Below are 20,953 nucleotides of genomic sequence, written 5' to 3' on the forward strand. Positions count from 1 at the left end.
TTCATAATTCCCTCACCTGTACTTCATGACCCATTGCCAGGAATGACCAATCCATGAATCAGTCATTGAGTGCCCAGTGGTAAATGTGTCAGTCCTGAATTAAGGGGCAAATGTACATTGTGACTGATCACTTTTGTTGCAGGTTGCAGAGGGGAGATTCAAGGTTTAGTGACAAGGGTTTGTGATCACTGGAGGGCACAGCCTAGCTCTAAACTGGTCAACCTGACCCCCCACTTGCAGTTGCAGTGGGAGTCTGCTGGAATAGCCAAATAAATCGCTACTTCATTGGGGAGGTGGTTATTTTGTGGTAATGTCACTGGACGAGCATTCCAGGGGCTCAGGCTAATGTTCTGGGGCAATGGGTTCAAATCCCATTTTGGTAGCTGGTGGAATTTAAATTCAATTAATGAATCTGGAACATAAAAATGTCAGTCTCAGTAATAATAATCATAAAACCATGAAAACCCATCTGGTTCACTAATGTCCTTTAGGGAAGGAAATCTGTCATCCTTACCCACATGTGACTTTACATCCACAGTGCACGGTGGTTAGCACTGCTGCCTTACAACGCAGGTTCGATTCCCAGCTCAGGTCACTGTGTGGAGTCTGCACGTTCTCCCTGTGTCTGTGTGGGTTTCCTTCGGGTGCTCCGGTTTCCTCCCACAGTCTGAAAGACATGCTGGTTAGGTGCATTGGCCATGCTAAATTCTCCCTCAGTGTACCCAAACAGGCACCGGAGTGTGGCGACTAGGAGAGTTTCACAGTAACTTCATTGCAGTGTTAATGTATGCCTACTTGTGACACTGATAAATATTTTCAAAAAAAAACGATGTGGTTGTCTTTTAATTGCCCTCTGAAATGGTGTATCGAGCCATTCAGTTCATGGATAATTAGGAATGGGCAGCAATTGCTGGCCTTGTCAGTGATGTGCATATCCCTTGAAAGAGTAAATCAAAAGAAGTATGGCTGGAATTCTCCAGTCGTTCACGCTGATGGGATTCTCCGGTTCCACGGGCAGTGCAGCCCTGCCCACAGGTTTTCCGCCGGCGTGGAGTGACATCAATGGGAATTCCCGTTGACTGCGGCAGGACCAGAGAATCCCGCCACTAGCAAACAACGTGCCACCTCCCGCCGATGGGAAACACGCAGCTGGGAGGCCTGGGGAATCTTGCCCTATATTTTTGTTTCCAGTTTTTCAATAGAGAACCAAGGAGCAGCTTCTTTACCCAGCATGTGTTTAAAACCTGAAACTATCTTATAGAGATATTGAGGTGGGGAGCACCGATGCATTTAAGAGGAAGCTGGATAAATACATGAAGGATGATCAAACAAAAGATTCTGCTGACGGGGTTCAATAAAATAACGTGGGTGCAACATAAACACTGACATGGACCAGATAGCCTGCTTCTGTGCTGTAAATTCTATGTAAAGATGCTCAGCACTAGCATTTCACCCCAGTGCTTCTGCCACTTCATTCAAATAACCATTCTTCACATAATATCCTAAACCAGTGAATGCAAACAGGCATCTCAACAAAGTTCCGCCCTCTACTTAACCCTCTGCTGTTCCCCCAAGTTCATATTCAGTAGAGGCGGGGGTGGGGTCATTGGGCTGCATGTTCTTCTCTCCCCATCTTTGAAATATTGGGGGTGACTGTAGCCTTCCCTTCACTCCTGCTGCTTGAACGGGTCTGGGACCATTATATGATTCAGTACTGAACTATTCACCAATTGTGCTGACAGGGGCTACTCTTCAATGTTTATTTTGTGTGTATTTATCAAGCAAGCATTTGAAAAGTGGTGATGTGATGAGTAGGAATTCAGAATAAATAACAACAGCAACTTGCATTTATGCAGTAAAAGGCCTCAAGTCTATTCACTTCTGCCGAATTCAGTATTGTTTGATGGTAAGCTGCTGTGCCTCCATCTTGTAAATTTGGTATTCAGCACTCCCGGTGGTGAATTGTCATGCTGTACAGTGATGTTGTGCATGTTGCTCCTGGTTTTGCAGGAATCGTGCCTCGAAGATACTAATGTTGTTGATGCTTCACTGTTTGTTGCTGATGCTGTTGATGTTGTCTCGCTGCTCAGTGGTGTTATCAGTGTTGTTGATGATCTTTTCTGCTTGTCCAGTTCAGGTATAGGACAAATATGACCCTGTTCCTTCTTATTTGCTCATTGCTGTCAGTCTCAATGATGTATGATGACCTTAGAGTCTCAGCGTCACCAACAACCTTTGCTGGGCTCCAAGTTTTCATGATTGGATCTTGTACCTGGATAATTTGTCCTTTCAACAACTTAGGTAGGGATTTAACATGTTTGTTGAAATGTTGACCTCCTCCTGTCTATGCATCAGTGAATTGTTTCCTTACTTCCTTTTGGTTATTTGGAGGGAGTTACTTGCTTGGCAGAGTTGTCTTGCAATTTCTTCCATTTGCGATTTGATGCCAGTCTTGAGAGGTGTAGATCAGAGTGACAATAATTCAAGCTTTGGTTCTTTCTTTGTCTCTCGGCATTTTGTGAGGATCCTTTTGACCTTCTGGACATGTCTTTGGCTAAACTCGTGTCCCCTTGGGTAATTTGGTGATGAAGCAATGGATGTTGAACCCATATTGTTAAGCAAATTCCTTACATATTCTGGAGGTGATTTAGGTTTCATTGTCACACATAGGGGGCGATTCTCCCATCCCGCTGCGTTAATAAATTAGCACAGCGGGCCGGGACATTTCAGCGGGGCCGGATTAGCACGTTCCACGCTGGGTGTCCGGCCTCAAGCGCCTCTCCCAGCACCAGATTTCTGGCATCATCAGCTCCGTACTGCAAATAGGAACGAAGCTGCATTAGGTATGCAGGGGGGATTTTAATATAATTTAAATAAGATTAGCAGGCCCAGGACTGAAGTCTCCGGGCCCCCTAGCTTCTCCTCCCCCGCTGGGAGTGGTTCAGTCCAGTGGGATTTAGAGCAGCTCCTCACTTTTGGGGAGTTAGCGGTCTGACCTTGCTGGGGTGAAAGGGAAGGGCAATTGGGGCCCCTCAGAGGGTCAGGCAGTGGGGGAGGGGTGCCACCTGGGCATTGGCACCTTGGCAGTGCCAGCTTGTGCCCCCTGGCACTGCCAAAGGGGCAAAGTGCCAATGCCCAGGGGGCACCTTGGCACTACCCATAGGGCATGGGGTAATGCCAAGGGGGCGGAGCATATGGGGGCTTAGGAGGAGGGGCCTGGTGGGGCCAGGACCTGGTGGGCCAATTGGTGTGGGGGGTCCCACTGCCATTCTGCAGACAGGGTCAGTTGGGGAAGGAGGGAGGCTAGCGATCAAAGCGGGTTGGGGGGGGCGGGATTGCGGGAGGGACATCGGCACTGCGTGGGGGGTTGGGGCACTGGGGGGGTCGGCACTGAGGGGAGGGGGTGGGTTGGCACTGTTGGGGGCGTATAGTCAGGGGACAAGTGATTGGGCGTTGGAGGGTCACACAGCCGGCAATGCGGAGCTCGCGAGGCTGGCCAGTGATCGAGCTGGCCAGCAATCGGGAAGCCGGCAGGTAGTGGCCACTGTACATGCACCGATCTCGGTGCTGACAGATCAGTGCTATGCTGCTGGCCGCTCCTGTGGGAATAGGCCCCACCCCTTGATGTTCAATGTGATTTACGCCAGTGCACTCTGCAGTGCACAGAGTGTGGGAGATTCATTTTGAAATTCCCGCTGAAAAAACCAGTGTGATTTTCACCAGTTTCCACACAAATTCGGCACTTAGAATTTTTTTGGGAGAATCAGCCCCATAATTCTTCCAGGAAGCCTTGGCTCAAGTGAGCAGAACTCATATTGTTGAGATGATTATTGTAGCTCTCAAATGACGAAGGGTCATCCTGACTCAAAACGTTGGCATTATTCTCTCTCCACAGATGCTGTCAGACCTGCTGAGATTTCCAGCATTTTCTGTTTTTGTTTCAGATTCCAGCATCCACAGTAATTTGTCTTTATCTCAAATTTTCCACTTTTTGGATAGAAGAGAATGTTGAGTAGTAGTCTACAACTATGAGATAGTTTTCTTGATTGTGTGTGAATAAATAGGTTCCCACAGTATGCCACAGTCTGTATGGTGCTTCATCTCCTCTTTCTCCTGTGTATTTCGGTACTTCTGACATACACTGTATGTTGACACAATTCTTTCAATGTCTTTCAGATGTCTCTCCAGATCTTAATACCCAGGTCTCTTGTATTTCTTCTGTGGCAACAGTATCTGCTAGCACCATCTCTAAAGTCTCAAGAGTAACACCTGAAGTCTTGCTGGAGCTCGATGTAAATTTTTCTTGTATCTAGTCCAGTGGACAATGATCACTCACTGCTGTGAACTTCCACCCGTAGAGATATGTATGAAACTTCTCACATCCATACACGACCACCAAGTGTTGGCATATTTCGTGTCAGCTGTTGTTGGTGTTTTTGCTGGAAATGCTATCAGTTTTCCCTCTTGTACCAGGGCTACATCCAGTCCTTTTGTAGAAGCATCTACTTACACCTTCTGTCATGGTAAGACAGAGCCGTTTCATTGCATACCACATCTCTGAGTTTGTTAAAATTCCTCTGATGTGACTATGTGCACTATTAGGGACCAGATCAGAAACTCCGAGGTATATTACAAAGTTAGCCTAGACCCCAACTGTTTTTGATTTTGGCATCAGTGCAAGCATAAGGCGTCTTACTCCAGGTGTGATTCTATTGACCTACTGGGAAGCTTTTATTAAAACAAACTTTATTTGACAATACAGTTTAACTATAACAAAAGAATTAGCATAGTTTTTACCAATTGAAATATCTAAACATGACAAGGTATAATTCTTAACTGCTAGCTATCTCTATTAGTTCCAATTTAAGTAATATCCCCGTAGACATAAACTCCTCTCCAGAATCAGTTAGCAAAATATTCAGGCTTCTGTGAGTTGCTAGTCCTCCAGCCTTTTAACCTCTCTGGAGAGAGATACAAAGAGTCACCTGCCTTCTGACTCTCAGACAGCACCCTCCAGAGATAAACCTGTCTTCACACAGCAGAACTCCAGGGAGAGAGAGGGGAAGAAAACACTTCTTGCCTTTTGCACACCTCTGGGGAGGAATACATATTATTCTAGTAGGTCCCAGACCAATTTCCAGAATGAGAGAGAGAAAGAAAAGAGCTGCTGCTCCAATTAAATTCAACAGCAACTGCCTGCTTGTCTCTCTGTAAACCTAGCTCCTCCAAATAGCACATGACACATACATGTCAATCAACCTAATTATACCCTACTCTGAAACCCCAAGGGACAACCCAAAAAATAACAAAACTGCATTAACTAAGACTAAAACAAACACCCCAATATTTAGGAGCAATTATTCTCCTGCATGCTCAGCATGTGGGCTGGATGTAAACAATTTGGCACCATTTAAGCAGAGAATCTGAACACCTCCTTCACAAGTAACATGACACAAATACATTTCTTAAAGGCACAGTATCGTCACACCACTGGTACTTAACATCTTCTTCCATCAGCTCTTGCAAGTTTGCCGTTTGCCCTGACATGTGAGGTTTGAGACAAATCTGTATTGGATCGAGCCAAGGAAACATCTCAACTCTTTCTTGTCTCAGAGATAGCTGTGATGTTTTTAGAACTCAGCTTGACTGTCAGATTTGTCCACTGTTCTGAGGATCTGACATTCTTCACAACTCACTTGTCTGTCTTTAGCTTGGTCCCCACTTTTCTGATTCTCGCTGCACTTCATGTAGATAAAGATTGTGATCCTTTTCATAAACATCATAGACCTGGCTATCCATGGCTAGGCTGATTGCTCCTCTGCACCTTCAGTATGATTCGTCTGGAACACATCCTGGCTCATTTTGAGGCCAGCAGAGAGACACTGTAATTTGTATTGGCCAAAAGGATGTGTTGAACGATGGCGACAGCAACACTGGGGCTGGGGACAGAGGGAAGGAGTCGGGTCTCAGATCTGGTTGGGTTTGATCGGGCCTGAGGTAACTGTGAACGGGTATCAGGCCTCGAGGTGGCTGGGGGAAGGGCTAGGAGGCATGTGAGGAGAAGTTGTCCAGCCGTGGGTCCAGTTGGATTGGATCGGGGTGTTTGTAGGGGTGGGTGGAGGGTGTTGGGTATCAGACTTGGGGGAGGATGGGGGGGGCGGGTAGGGCATGGGGTGATGTGTGGAGGAAGGGTGTTCAGCCTTGGGTCAGGTTGTGTTTGGTCAGCAATGAGGGTGGTGGTGGGAAAGGTGTTGGGCCTCAGAGTGGGTGAAGTGTGAAGTTGTGAAGTTGGGCCTCCAGTCGGGTCAGGTCGGGTTGGCCCTGGTTGGGGGGGAGGGGGTACAGTGGGGGGAGGGGGGGGTGGTTGGTGTTGGGCCTCAAGGGGGTGGATCAGGCCTCTGGTCAGGTCAGGTTGGGCCAGGCTTGGGGGCGTTAAGGGAAAGGTTGTCGGGCCTCAGTCGGGTGGTTGGGTCCAGAGTGGAGTCAAATTGTATCAGGTGGGGAAAGGATCTCAGTCCTCAGAGTGAGGGAGTCTGGCCTTGGGCTGGGTTGGGCCAAGGGTCAGGGGTGGTGGGGTGGTGGTGGTGGTGGCGTGGGGGGGGGGGGGAGAATAGGGCCTGGTGAGGTGAGGTGGGGGGAAAGAGTCCCCTGGGGGGTGGAGGAAGTCCTGAAGTGGCAAGAAAGGGGTGTGGTCAGGAGAACCCCCCGCTGAAGGTTTGGGGGCTGGGCAAATCTTTTAAGTGTTTGGGGGTGGGGGAAATCCTGTGGTGGTGGGGGGTCTGAGACCCATGGGGGAAGTCCCATGGGAACCAGGGGTGTTGGAGTGTCCTGTGAGGGGTCGGTCTGGGTATGTACAATAATTACCCAAAAGTTAGAGGTGGCTTTAATTCTTCTAACTTCTCTTTTTGGGTAATCATTGATGCAAACCAGTTGGGACCATCTGAAGTTTGTGATTTAATCACATTTTTGGATGGGTCTCAGAGTAGTGTAATTGTCCAGGGGAAGTTTGCACTTCTGGGCAATTGCCATGCAAACCCTTACCTGTGAATCTCCAAGAGAGGATCCCAGTGCAACTTGGCATACTCCGCCTGCCTCCACCTCCAACCCCCCCCCCCCCCAATCCCCCCCCTCCCCCCACAAAGCGACACTGGGGAGCATGGCATTATATTTATATATACAAAATGAGATCCGACTCTTTATAAATAAAATAACAATATGACACATTTGACATTGCAGCCTGTTACAGGTTGTTGCACTGTAAAAGCAGCATTGCTGAATGTTTGCTCACGAGAATGGAAATCAGCTGTTGTCTCCTCTGACCTAAACATAGGGGCCCTTTAAACTCAGTGCCCCTTTAAAGACAGTGTCCCTTTAACAGTAATAAATAGGCCAAGAGGGCAATAAATAGAATTAGTGGTGGGGATGAGAGGGAGAAACTATGGCAAAGCTATAAGCCTAGGTGTACAGTTACAGGGCAGCTTAATTGTTGGAATATTGCACTCTGTCATGAAGTGCCCCCACTTTCATTAGCACGTGAAGGAAGAAGCCTATATTTAGGGAGAGAAATCTGTCACCTCTGGTTCAAACAATCAGTATTTATTCAGCATTAAACTGGAAACCCAAAAGCTGGCTGCCATTGGCGCACAGGCGATCGGGGCATTCCTTTCCCTGGTATGTCAGAGGCAGAATGTTCTCTGCTGCTTTTGGGAACAGCTGATGCCAGTAACAGGCTGATCACATAGCACAGGCTGTCTGAGGGAGCTATAGGTTTACATGGGCTAGATCTGCAGCATCTGCAAGTTCAATCAGAACTCTGGCACTACCCCCCGCCACTGCTGCCGTGTCGCCCTCCTGCCCGACAGCCGAGGCTCCGTGGTCAGATGTGCAAGCATGCAGACAGGCGAGCAACTGAGCGAAACCAAAATTGACCTTGGTGAGGGGCAAGGGGAGCCGGATCAAAATGTTCCAGTGCCCAAGGAGCCGTCTTCATCGTTGGAAGAGCGAGACCCCAAAGGCATCAATGTCCACCTAAAGGTAAGTGACACTTGCCCTTATCATGGCAGCAGTAAGTAAGGTTGCAAGCAAGACTAAAGTGCTCTAACCAATACAGTCAGTGACTCTTGCAGTAACCTGGGGGGCAGATGTTAACTGTATGCTTACATATATGAAAGCTTGTCTGTAACCCCAGTCAATGAAGGAGACAAAGACACATGTTTGGAAACTCTGCCCCCTAGTGTGAAGTCTGGTTTGAAGAGAAGGCAGGTAAGAGAATTAAGCATAGAGGTTCATATAGCTCATTCATGGCGCTCGCTATTCACTGGGCACTACGCTGAATATGCAGCATTTCCTACACTATAACAGTTGACTTCTGAGCCTGAGACTCGTAACTTTTGAATGAATAATCTCTTCTGATCAATGCATTGGACAAATGTGTTCTTGTTCAGAGGGAGGAAGAGGATCTGCAGGAACAGCGCATCACCAATAACTTGGGGAAGGTATCCAGGGACACTCTTGAGGTTATATTGTGCATTTGCAAACAAACACTAAATACAACTTTATGTATGTAGCATAATGTGGCATTTTAAAGTTGTGCATGTGAACGAGGTTCCAGTTTTTGTTAATGTAGCACCTATCTGAGTGGGAAGTAGTCTACCTTGAATTGTAAATACAGGCTGCGGTTTGTTGGGTAGTACCACAGTCAGAAGCTGCCAGGTGAAGTCCCACTTCTGGGTTTGAACTCAAGAGTCAAGGCTAACTCTTCACTGCAGCACTGAGGAAGGTACTGTCTCGCAGATGAGATGCTAAAGCAATTTCTGACATGGATGTCATTGATAGGAGAAGGGTCTGGACACAGATATTGAGATTGTATTGCTTATAGCAGGGTGTATCAGATTTATGTTCCAGTGAACTGAGTGCATTTAGAGTAACATCCTAAAACAAACTCTTTTGACTCATAAAACCCCATAGTGCAGAAGGAGGCCATTCGGCCCATTGAGGCTGCACCGACAACAATCCCACCCAGGCCCGATCCCCGCTTAGTTACCCTGCCAATCCCTCTAAGCTATCATATCCCGGGCCAGTAAGGGTTAATTTAGCATGTCCAATCAACCTAACCTGCACATCTTTGGACTGTGGGAGGAAGCCAGAGCACCCGGAGGAAACCCACGCAGACACGGGGAGAAGTGCAAACTCCACACAGACAGTGACATAAGTTGGGAATTGAACCGACTCCAATGGCAGCATCTTTTATTTAATAGGTATTAAGTGGGAAAGTAAGATTAAACCATTCCACCATGAAGTCATGACCTGACAATCGGGAATTCTCTCTCTCTAAATCCCTTATCCCGCCAACTTTTATCTCCACCATGAGAAACTTCCTCAAAATCTCTCTATTCAACTAAATCATGCGTCAAGGGTGGCATGATGGCACAATGGTTAGCACTGCTGCCTCACAGCTCCAGAGACCTGGGTTCAATTCCGGCTTCAGGCCACTGTTTTTGTGGAATTTGCATGTTCTCCTGTGTTTGCGTGAGTTTCCTCCGGGTGCTCTGGTTTCCTCCCACACTCCAAAGATGTGCAGGTTAGGTCGATTGGCCATGTTAAATTGCCCCTTAGTGTCAGGGGGTTTAGCATGGTTACAGGGATAGGGCCTGGGTGGGATTATTGTTGGTGCAAGCTCAATGGGCCGAATGGCCTCTTTGTACATTGTCGGGATTCCATGATTCTATGATCCTCACTCCTTGCACTGCTGCACAGGACTCATTTCTCTCCTGTGATGCTGCTCACTTCAGTAAAGATGTTAAATAAAGTGCAATTAAGATAGTAAGGTCTGTTAGTATAGTGATTATGTTTTTGGACCAGTTATCGGGAGGACTAATAATCCAGAGAATTTATATTTCACCATGGTACTTTGCAAATGTGGACCATCTTCCATTTCTTGAGAGTCTTCCATCGACGAAAGCAACAAAATTTATCATCGTCCTCAATGCACCAGATCAGCCTTTGGCCAACTGAGTAAAATAATATTTGAGGACCAGGAACTCAAATCCAAATTAAGGTCATGGTTTACCAGGCAGCAATTATCCCCACACTCCAATATGCTTTGGAGACTTGGCTAACCTACAGCAGCAACCTCAAAGCATTGGAGAAGTACCACCAATGGCACCTTTGCAAGATCCTCCAAGAAAGGCGATCCAACAGCAGCATCCTCTCCCAAGCCAACCATCAATTACTCATTGATGGACATGTGGTTCATATACCTGACATCAAACTCCCGAAGCAATTGCTTTACTTGGGACTCAGTTGTGGCAGGAGACTCCCAAGAGGACAGCGAAAATACTTAGGGATGTCCTCAAAGCTTTCCTGAAGAAAATCAAACATTCCCACTGACTCATGGGAGTCTCTGACTTGTGACTGGCCAAGTTTGAGATGGTTTGTTCCTAACACTAAAATATAACTTTGGGAGCACACAAAGGCAAAGTCGAGGTGTTGGAGGGAGCACAGGCCTCCAAATGACCCGTCTACCCCACCCTTCAAGCACCACCTGCTCCACATGTGGCAGAGTCTACAGATCACACTTTAAACTTATCAGTCAACTCAGACCTTATCAAACCAGAGTGGAAACAAGTCTCCTCCATTCCGAGGGACTACCTAAGAAGAAGACGGAAAGGGTTTTGCAGAATTGCCTTCAATTTAAAGAAAATCTGCTAATTCAAGATTGGCTGAGTACAAGAAACCATGCAGCTAATGTGAAAATTAAATTCGTTCACAAATGTCCTCTAGGGAAGGAAACCTGCCAGCCATATCTACCCTGGCCTATGTGTGACAGAACACCCCTGCCAATGTGGTCAACTCGTAACCATCCTCTGAAGTGATCCAGTAAGTCACTCAGTCAGGGCAATTAGGGGTGGACAAAATATCCCGGCCTTGTCAAAAATGTTCACATCATTAGAATGAATATTTAAAAAAACAAAGCCTCCCCTACCCTTCCAACCTGCCGTGATCTCTGTTCTGATCCCTAGAGCATCTCCAATTTCCTTCGCTCTATTATTGGTGGCCATGCCTACAGAATTCTGTCCACCTCCCTTTTGCTTTAAGAATTTCCTTTAAAACATACTTCATTGACCAAGCTTTGGTCACCTTTCTAAAATCTCCTTGTGACTCAGTATCAATAATTTAGTCCATTTCTATGAAGCACCTGTGGACATTTAACTATGTTAATGGTATCACATAAATGCAAGTAGTTGTTGTTGCAGTCAATGAAAGTGTCCTTTCTTACCATCTGATGCGCACTGGGAGGATCCATTTTTCCCTCTTCTGCCCAGCCCAATCCCAGTCGCTCTTGTGCCCCCTAGTTCACTCCAACACCCCCCTCACTCCTGCTCCAATGTGCAAATGCTTAGCAGAAATTCTTTCTGTCTGGGAGATCAAAATATCATCAAGGTTGTGACAGGAGTAAAAACACTGATTGTAATGAATCAGTCCAGCGAGATTACACCAGCATTTGACCCATTGTCCTAAAGAGAATATTCTGCCTTTCCATCTTATGGAACGATGAAAGCTGGAGGTTGGAGCTGGTGAAATTACAGGGTGGATATCTTACAGGCTTGCGTGACATTTCTCTGCTTTCTATTTTAACATGGGCTGCAAATTTTAAAGGGGGTAATGCTTCCCACTAAAATAGCAGACACAGGAATGTCACCCAAGCACGCTCACGGCAAATGATAATTTATGGATTGGACGTGATACATTCCCCCTGTGTGAATGGAAGCTTTCCATGTAATCAGTGCTGCAGCTCTCAAAGTATAGTTTATATGTGTAGACTCTCTGATAAGGTTCCATACGATTACATAGGATACACGGCACAGAAACAGGCCATTTGACCCCACCAGCCCATGCTGGTGTTCATGCGCCACTCAAGCCTCTTCCCATCTTTTCTCACCCAAATCTACTATTGTAACTTGCTATTCCCTTCTCCCTCAAATATTTGTCTAGATTCACCGTAAATACAGTTTGCTTCAACTACTCCTTGTGGTAGCGAGTTCCACATTCTTATCACTCTCTGGGTGAAGACATTTCTTCTGAATTCCCTATTGGATTTCTTGGTGACTGTTTTATATTGATGCGTCTAGTTATACTCTTCCCCACAAGAGGAAGTATTCTCTCTGTATCTATTCTATCAAAACCTTACATTATTTTACAGACCTCTTTTAGCCCCCCCCCCCCTCCCCCTCAGCCTTCTTCTCTCGAGGGAAAAGAGACCCAGCCTGTCAGTTCTTTCCTGATATGAATATCTGCACATAACTGCTATCATCCTTGTTAATCTTCTCTACAGCCTCTTCACAACAGTTTGCATTCAGATAACACCTTTACTGTCAAGAGAAGCACTGCGCAGAGGCTGAGGGTCAAAATGGTTGCTGCGAAAAGGAGATATAGGGAGGGTGGCTAAACATATGGTCAAAAAGGTGAAGGGAAAGATGGTGAGGCAGAGAGGTTTATGGAGGGAATCCCAGAGGATGAGGTTTACTAGCTGAAGCTATGGCCACCTATGGTTGGGGCAAATGAAGGGACAGTGAGAATAAAGGGCAGTGCCAGAAGAACGGGGTGATTGGAAGGGTTGTTGGCATGGAAGAGATTACAGGATAAAGAAAGTGTTAGGTCCTGGAATGATTTAAACACAAGAGTTAAAACATTAAATTTGAGATGTTGGGGAAGCAGATTCCAGGTCAGAGAGAATGGGTCAAAAGGATTTGGTGCAAGACAATGGGCGGGATTTTCCGGCCGCGCTCACCCCAAGACTGGAAAATCCTGCCTAAGGTTAACAGACCTTTGCATGGTCCGTGTCCCAGCAGCTACAATTCCCATGGCGGGTGGGACGGGAAACTTCCGCCCAATGTGTGAGCAGAAGAGTTTTGAATGAGTTGCAGTTTCATGAAGGCAAAAACTGGAAGACCAGCTAGGTGTGAGGTGTTGAATCTGGAGGTAATAAAGGCCTGCATGAGGGTTTTAAATAGTAAATGGCTGGGTGGAAATAGGTTGTCTTGGTGATGGAGAGGGTGTCGAATCAGAAGCTCTGCGCAGAATAGGACAATGGGAGAGCAAGCAATCTGTGAGTGAGGGAGGGGAATGGAATCAGTGAGCAGCGCATGCATTTCTACCTTGCATTAGGTTGATTCTCAATGAACTCTGCTTTCTATTTGTTTCTTTAAAGGTAAACTTTGAAGATGTGATTGCGGAGCCTGATTCGGTACACAGTTTTGACAAAGTCTGGATTTGGAGTGATGCATTGTTTGAAGTATCTAAATTATGGTGCTATAGAATCATCTCACTTATCTTTGCTGTCCCAGTTTCTTTAATCTCTGGAGTCCTTTTCGCTATTTTAAGTTGTCTGCATATCTGGTGAGTATAAATAAAATTGAACATTGTCAATGTGACATTTAAGAATTTCCTGTCCAACAGCTGTTTACAGATGTGAATATTGATCACAGTTTCAACTCTAAAAATGTTTCTTGTGGCCAACTTTCTCCTATATCCTACCCTCCTCTTCTGAAGGTGTTAACTTCTGCCAGGCTCTGCTGTACGCAGTGAGCCCACACTACATCAGCCATTCCTCACGTGGAAGCTTTGGCATTGGGCATTACAGTGTCAATCTACATTTACGTAGTGCCTTTGGTGCAGCAGATCATCATACACTCATTTCAACAGACATTCATATGCATTGAGTGGTCCCATGAATAGCCAGGAGCATGAGCTGCAGCAGGGGTGGAGGGATGATTAGAGACATTGTGAACAAGGAGAGTAGGCTTTTCAGCTGTTTCAGCCTCCTCACCATTCATAGAATAGAATCACAGAATAGTTGCAGAATAGATGGAGGCAATTCAGCCCATCGTGTCCCTGCTAGCTCTCTGCAAGTGCAACTTGGCATGTCCCATTCCCTGATGCTTCCACAGAATCACAGAGCTATTACAGTGCAGGAGGCCATTTGGCCCATACACTGAGCCATGAAAACTTGTTTCCTTTCAGGTGCTTATCCAATACTGTTTTCAAAGCTGCGATTGAATCTGCCTCCATCACATTCTCAGGCAGTACGTTCCAGATCTCAGTCGCTTGCTGTATGAATACATTTTTGTTCATTTTACCTTAGGATCTTTTGCCAATCACCTTAAATCAGTGCCGTTTGGTTCTTAACCCTTCTGCCAATAGGAACAGTTTCTCTCCATCTACCATGTCCCGATTTTGACAACTCCTATCAAATCTACTTAACTCAATTATATCAGAGTTGATCTGCACCTCCCATTCACTGCATTACCTCCACATTCTCACTCTAACCCAACAAAAACCTCTCAGCCTTGAAACAGTCACTTGTCTCAGCATTAACAACTTTTTGGGGAAGAATGTTCATTTATATAGCTGTTTTCAAGCCCCAAATCATTTCACAGCCAATTAATTACTTTTCATGTGTAGTTAATGTTGTAACATAGGAAATGTAACAGCCAATTTATACACAGCAAGATCCCACAAAAAAACAACAACATAAATGATCAGATCATCCGCTTTCTGTAATATTCAGTGAAGGATCAATATTGGTCAGGACAGCAGAGAGAACTTGTCTGCTGTCACAATAGTGACATGGGATCTTTGACATTTACATTTTTTATTTAGGTAACTTTCTCATCTCTTTCTTTTGCCATCCATTACTATCTAAGCCAGTAGCCACAGAGAGCCCAGGACACAAACACATGCACACACGCACATGCACACATACACAAACACATGCACACACATACACAAACATATAAGTAGACATGCACAAATGTACACACATTTGCACACACATATGGGCACACATGCACATACATGCACATGTACAAATACACATGCATGCACATACATGCACATATATGGACACACACACGTGCACATGCACACACTCACACATGGACACACACATTCATGCACACATATGTGCATACACATGCCTACACACATGCACATACATACAAACACAGACATGCATATACACTCATGTACACACACGCATACACACATCCACACACACACATGGGCCTGCATGCACACACACACATGCACGCACACACACACACACACACACACAACCAACGATGCCCCTTTACTGAGCAAAAGGAAATTCGCCTCTGAAGGGGTGGGTTTGATCTTTAACGGTCTTTTTGTTTTTCCTTTAAGGTTGCTGCAAAAAACAAAAGGACTTCCTCAGTCAGATTTTGAATACTACTTTACAGTGAGACCAAGGACTCACTCCCACATTGATTAACAAGCCCTGTGCTGACTACAAGCCAACAGCTGACTGGCCAGTCAGATCCCACACATTTTGAGTCCAAGCCAGGGCAATCAGTTATGCTGGTGTTCTCAGAAGTGAAATTGCACCTCTGAATGAAAGATACCTGCTGCATTTTCTACTGCAAGGATCTTTGGAAGGATTATGGCTGTGTTTTTATTTGGCCACTCCTACTGAATTAACCTCACTATTTTATCATGTATCCTTGAGATCTCACACCTCTCTGGGTTTGGCATGCAGCACTCCAATCCTAATACGCATCCATACTAAGCAGCCCAATCAACTTAATAATTTAATAATTAGTTAACACAGTCATAGCAAGTGCAAACAAGGCACTGAGATGGTTCAACCTCACTTGGAATTATGTGTATAGTTCTGACCTTCATGTTACAAAAAAAACAAAACAAGGCACTGGAAAAGATGCAAAAACAACATTACAAGAATGATACCAGAATTGAGGTCTTTAATATTGTGAAGGGAATGATATGATATATTTTGAGATGATGTTTCCGCTTGTGTGAGTCCAAAACTAAGGGTTATAAACATGAATTAGTCACCAATAAATCTATTAGGAAAATCATGAGAATTGTCTTTAGCATGGCCTAGATTTTACACACTCCTGCCAATGGGTTGGAAGGCAGGGGTCAAGTAAGCTCCAGTGAGTGGACTTCCCATTGTCTACCCACCTGCCCACAACCTATCTGAATTTTCACAGGGGCAGGGAGGCATCAGGCCTGTCCTAAAGACTCAGGAAGCCTGAATGAAAAGAAATATAGCTTATTACAGAATACAAAGTAAAACCACCACCATGGTGTACACACTAAAGTCCATGCCTGGGACTACAGTTCAGCAGGCCCAGTCCTGGGCCTGCCTCGTAAAAGGCTCAGGTAATGTGTTCCAGCTGGGCAGGCCACTGCGAGGGGAACCCATACTCAACGGGCCCCATAGGGAGAACAATCAGCGAGGCACCCCCACTCTGAGTCTAAGTTCATCGTCCCTTTAATCCTCCCTACCAGCCTCTTAAACCCGATGCAGCCTCACCCCTCTTGTCAAGGCCCCCACCTCCTGATTTACCTCGGTGTCTGAGCATTGCAGACTGCTTGCAGTTCAGAGATAGCCTCTGCATACTCATTGCCACTATAAACCATCCTCTCAAAGCCTCTTCCCAATAACAAGTGCGAGGCGCTCATGGATTTCTCGGTCACTAAAGTTGAAACCATCCAATTAATTACCTCCACAGCTTCCCTCTTGAAAAACTACTGCCCTGTGTTTAAACTTCCTTTCCTTGCCAAAGTGCTTGAAATTTACTAATTCCTTCTGGATCTGTGCCTATTTTTCATGGATCTCCATTCTTGAATCCCTCTAATCAGGTTTCCGTTTTTTAACAACCACACTTATCAAAGTCATAAATGACATAACAACAGCAATTGATGTTTATATAGCCCCTTTAATATAATAACACCTCACAGGGGCATTATCAAAACAGATCTAATGCTGAGACGCATAAGGAAATATATGGGCAGTGGAATGCAGGAGTGCACATGAGGGATTAGAGTTTGGATTACCATGTTTAGAACCTACCTTCGTTTAAAATGGCCCTGCTTATTCAGGATATGGTCATTTTCTGTCATTTCAATGTCTACCGCAACTCACCAGGCCCTCACTCCTTGGTGTTCACTGCCCTCCCGTTCTCCCTAATCTCTTGGTCAAAGGGGTAGGTTTTGAGGAGCATTTTAAAAGGAGGAACATAAGATAGTTCTTAAAATTTAATTTACAGGATGTGGGCATCGCTGGCTTGGCCAGCATTCATTGCCCATCCTTAGCTGCCCCGCGAAGGTGGTGGTGAGCTGCCTTCTTGAACTGCTGCAGTCCATGTGGTGTAGGTGCATCCACAGTGCTGTTAGGAAGGGAGTTCCAGGATTTTGACTCAGTGACAGTGAAGGAACGGCGATATATTTCCAAGTCAGGATGGTGAGTGACTTGGAGGGAAACTTCCAGGCGGTGGTGTTTCCATGTGCCTGATGCCCTTATCCTTCGTAATGGTAATGGTCATGGTCATGGTCATGAGGTAGAGGGACGTAAGGAGAGAATTTCGGAGCTTAGGGCTTTGCCGGAGCAATTAAAATTGGGGTTGTTCAAGAGGCCAGAATTTGTGCAGATATTTCAGAAGCTGGTGGGACTGGAGGAAGTTACAGAACAGGGAAGGGAAAGACACCATGATGGTATTTGAAAGTAAAGATGAGCATCCTATGCGACTGAGATCATGGCAAATTATTCTTCCTCAACCCTCCTGACCTGTGTGTAGTGGTTGAATACACCAACCTTTCTGCGATGACCAGCTATAGTTCTATTCCTATCTATTGAGTTGTAACCAGAGAACCATCCACAATGATTTGTCTTCCTGATCCCACATCATTATCTCTGGAGTCCCCAAGGATCCATCCTCAACCCTCTCTTATGCTGGCCCTCAGCAACATCATCCGGAAAGGTAACATCAGATTCCCCTCATCCACAGTGACACCCAGCTCCCCCTCAACATCACCTCTGTTGATGCCTCCAATGTTTTAAAATTGTCAATCTGCTTGCCCAACCGACATTCAGGACTGGATGAAGCAGAAACTTCCCTCAGTGGAATATTGGAAAGAGTGTAGTTCTGTCCCCGGCACTAACTCAAGTTCCCTCGCTGCCAGCTCCAGCTCTCTCCCTGCTCTCAGCCTGAGGAGGAACCAGGCTGTTTGCAAACATGAAAAAAAGCTTGCATTTAATTAGTGCTTTACACACCCTTAGGATGTCATTAACTGCTCTGAAGTCAGTAAAGTGCTTTTGAAGTGGAATCACTCTTGTAATGTAGGAAACTCAGCAGCCAATCTGTACATAACAAGCTCCCATAAACAGCAGTGTGATAATGACCAGGTACGCTGTTTTATTTCAGGATGTCTTTTGAGGGATAAATATTGGTTAGCATTAGAGAGATTAACTTCTGACCCCACACCAAGATCACCACCTTCACCTCACAACCTACCTCTTTCCTTGCCTCAGCTTATCTGCCATCGAAACCCTCACCCATGCCTTTGGTGCGTCTCTGCTTTATTATTCTAACTCACTCCTGTCCAACCTTCCACCCTCCAGAAACCAGAGCTCATCCAAAACACTGCTGCCTGCATCCTAATTTTCACCAGGTCCTGTTCATCCAGCACCCCTGTGGTCACTCATCTATATTGGTTCATTGTTCAGCAATGCCTCAGTGTTAACACTCTCATCCTTCTCTAGTCTTGTCCTCCCTTGCTCTGTAATAGCTCCTTCAGCTGTACAATTGTCCGGAATCTCTTCTCCCCTCAATTCCAGCTTCCTGCACTTCCCTGATTCAAATTTCTCCCCCATTCATTTACCTAAGCCCTGAGCTTTGGAATTCCCTCCTTGAACTGGCTTTATCACTCAGATCCTATCTCTTCCCTTAAGGTACTCCTTAAAACCTCTCATTTGTTTTTGGTCACCTCACCTAATATGTCCTAATGTAGCTTGACATTAAATCTGCTGTGAAATGCCATGAGGTGATTACCTAAATGAAAGGTGCTACATAAATGCAAGTTATTGTTGTTATTGATTAACACAAAGCTATTTGTATTCTAATATTTCCATTTTATTGTCGCTTCTCCAGGTGTGTCATGCCCTGTATCAAGAACTGCTTGATGAATATGCCTTCCATTCAGGCCATCTGGGGAAGTATTGTAGACCTGATCATTTCTCCTTGCTGTGAAAGTATGGGGCGATGTTTCAGTGGCATCAACTTGCACATTGCACGAGAATAAAATTCCTCCCCATTGCGAGTGGCCAGATCCAATTGATTTCACGGACTGGATTCCACATCAGCATTCTGACCACGGTGCATCACTGTACAGGACTCATACAAAGCTGTAAATTCAAAGCCCCCACTCTTTTAACAGGTGCACAATGCATACGCTGTGTCAGCCATTTTAAAGTGCTCGGTTTCCATGGCAGCTTTCGAATTCTTTTGTATTAAATAACTTTTGCAAACATGTTATTGCAAGCAAAGCTGAAAAGTCATCAACTGAAATGAAGGAATGTATGCAGCTATCTATTAAGTCATTATACATTCTGAAATAAACTCAAAGTATGCTTGTAGCTTGTGATTTTTATTTTGAGTGGAAATGCTGCAGCAAGCTCCCAACCCTGTATTGTTAGCATTCTTTTAACACTGTTGTTTTGGCTTAAGTAACTATCTGTAACTTTTTAAAGTCCTTAAGGCTTCACAGGGAGTAACCTCAAACTCTTTGATTGCTTTAAATACTGTAATAGTATCCCAGCTGCTGGGTGCCTGGCTGTTTATGGAAGCATCTAGCAACTTTTTTGAATGATCCCTTTCAACTTTACTACTAAGCTGATAAAGGCAGCCATTCTTCATCCAACACGAGCATCATGGGCCAAATGGCCTCCTGTGTTTTAAAATTCTACGATTCTTATTATTTTTCAATGGGCAACGTGATGGCACACTGGTGAGCACTGCTGCCTCAGTGCCAGGGACCCAGGTTCAATTCCGGCCTTGGGCCACTGTCTGTGTGAAGTTTGCACATTCTCCTTGTGTCTTCGTGGGTTTCCTCCGGATGCTCCAGTTTCGTCCCACAGTCCAAAGATGTGCGGGTTAGGTTGATCGGCTATGATAAATTGACCCTAATATCAGGGGGGTTAGTAGGATAAATATGTGGGGTTATGGGAATAGGGTCTGGGTGGGATTGTGGTCTGTGCAAACCCGATGGGCCGAATGGCCTCCTTCTGCATTGTAGGGATTCTATGATTCTAAACAATAGTGCTAACTCACATTACCCTGAACCACAATTTTTTTCTATTGAAGTATCCAATTGTTGATTTAATTGAGGTGGAGATAATTGTTTTGTGATAATTAGGCTGGGCTACTAATCCAGTAGCCCAGGCTGATGCTCTGGGGACACGGGTTTGAATCCCACCTCAGCAGCTGGTGGAATTTAATTCAATTAATAAAAATCTGGAATTAAAATTTGGTGTAATGGTGAACCATTGTTGACTGTTCACTCATGAATCCATCTGGTTCACTAATGCCCTTCCTTTAGGGAAGGAAATCTGTTGGCCTTACTTGGTCTGGCCTACATATGACTCCAGACCCACAGGAATGTGGTTGACTCTGCCCTCAGAAATGGTCACGCAGGCCACTCAGAAGAAGGGGAATTGATGGGCAACAAATACTTGTCAGCAACGCCCACATCCCAAAAAAGAATAAAATAAGAATTCTGCCCATTTTTTATTTATATCCTCCAATTAAAAGGATAAACATATGTTGTTTGATGTATGTGCACATGTAAAATATAAAATTCTTGGCACTTCCTGTTTGTCACGCCTATTTTCTATCATCATGAATTCGTAATAATGGTATTGATAATTCCTAGCAGTAAAGTGTAAAAATAATGTCTTCCATCACCTTAAATCAGTGAGGCCTGTTATTCTGCCCTCCCACCCCCGTTTGTAATGGTTTCTAATTCATTCGTGGGAAGTGAGCATCACTGGTTATAATGACTCAGGCAGCCCAGCTGGAAGGAATATAGTTCACATGCAAAGTAAAGCTACAACCGTGGTGTGCACACACTA

At 45.2% G+C, this 20,953-nt stretch overlaps 1 protein-coding gene and 1 long non-coding RNA gene across 2 annotated transcripts in view; one reads left to right on the forward strand and one right to left on the reverse strand.

Moving 5' to 3' along the window:
* LOC144491503 (uncharacterized) overlaps window positions 1–20,953 on the reverse strand; it is a 279,152-nt gene that overhangs the window by 206,802 nt on the left and 51,397 nt on the right. The window lies entirely within an intron of this gene.
* On the forward strand, window positions 7,588–20,691 carry LOC144491496 (caveolin-2-like). Its single transcript, XM_078209397.1, has 3 exons — window positions 7,588–8,034; window positions 13,211–13,398; window positions 18,975–20,691. The coding sequence occupies exons 1-3, from the start codon at window positions 7,891–7,893 to the stop codon at window positions 19,123–19,125; spliced, it is 483 nt and encodes a 160-aa protein (XP_078065523.1). The 5' UTR covers window positions 7,588–7,890; the 3' UTR covers window positions 19,126–20,691.

Source organism: Mustelus asterias, chromosome 3 (genome assembly GCF_964213995.1).
Source record: "Mustelus asterias chromosome 3, sMusAst1.hap1.1, whole genome shotgun sequence".
NCBI lineage: Eukaryota > Metazoa > Chordata > Chondrichthyes > Carcharhiniformes > Triakidae > Mustelus > Mustelus asterias.

What these genes read in the sequence shown, in the direction of transcription:
- LOC144491496 (XM_078209397.1), top strand. Translation starts at nt 7,891, where the DNA reads ATGCAGACAGGCGAGCAACTGAGCGAAACCAAAATTGACCTTGGTGAG. An exon ending in GCATCAATGTCCACCTAAAG is followed by an intron (nt 8,035 to 13,210) that starts GTAAGTGACACT and finishes GTTTCTTTAAAG; the next exon opens with GTAAACTTTGAAGATGTGAT. An exon ending in TTAAGTTGTCTGCATATCTG is followed by an intron (nt 13,399 to 18,974) that starts GTGAGTATAAAT and finishes TCGCTTCTCCAG; the next exon opens with GTGTGTCATGCCCTGTATCA.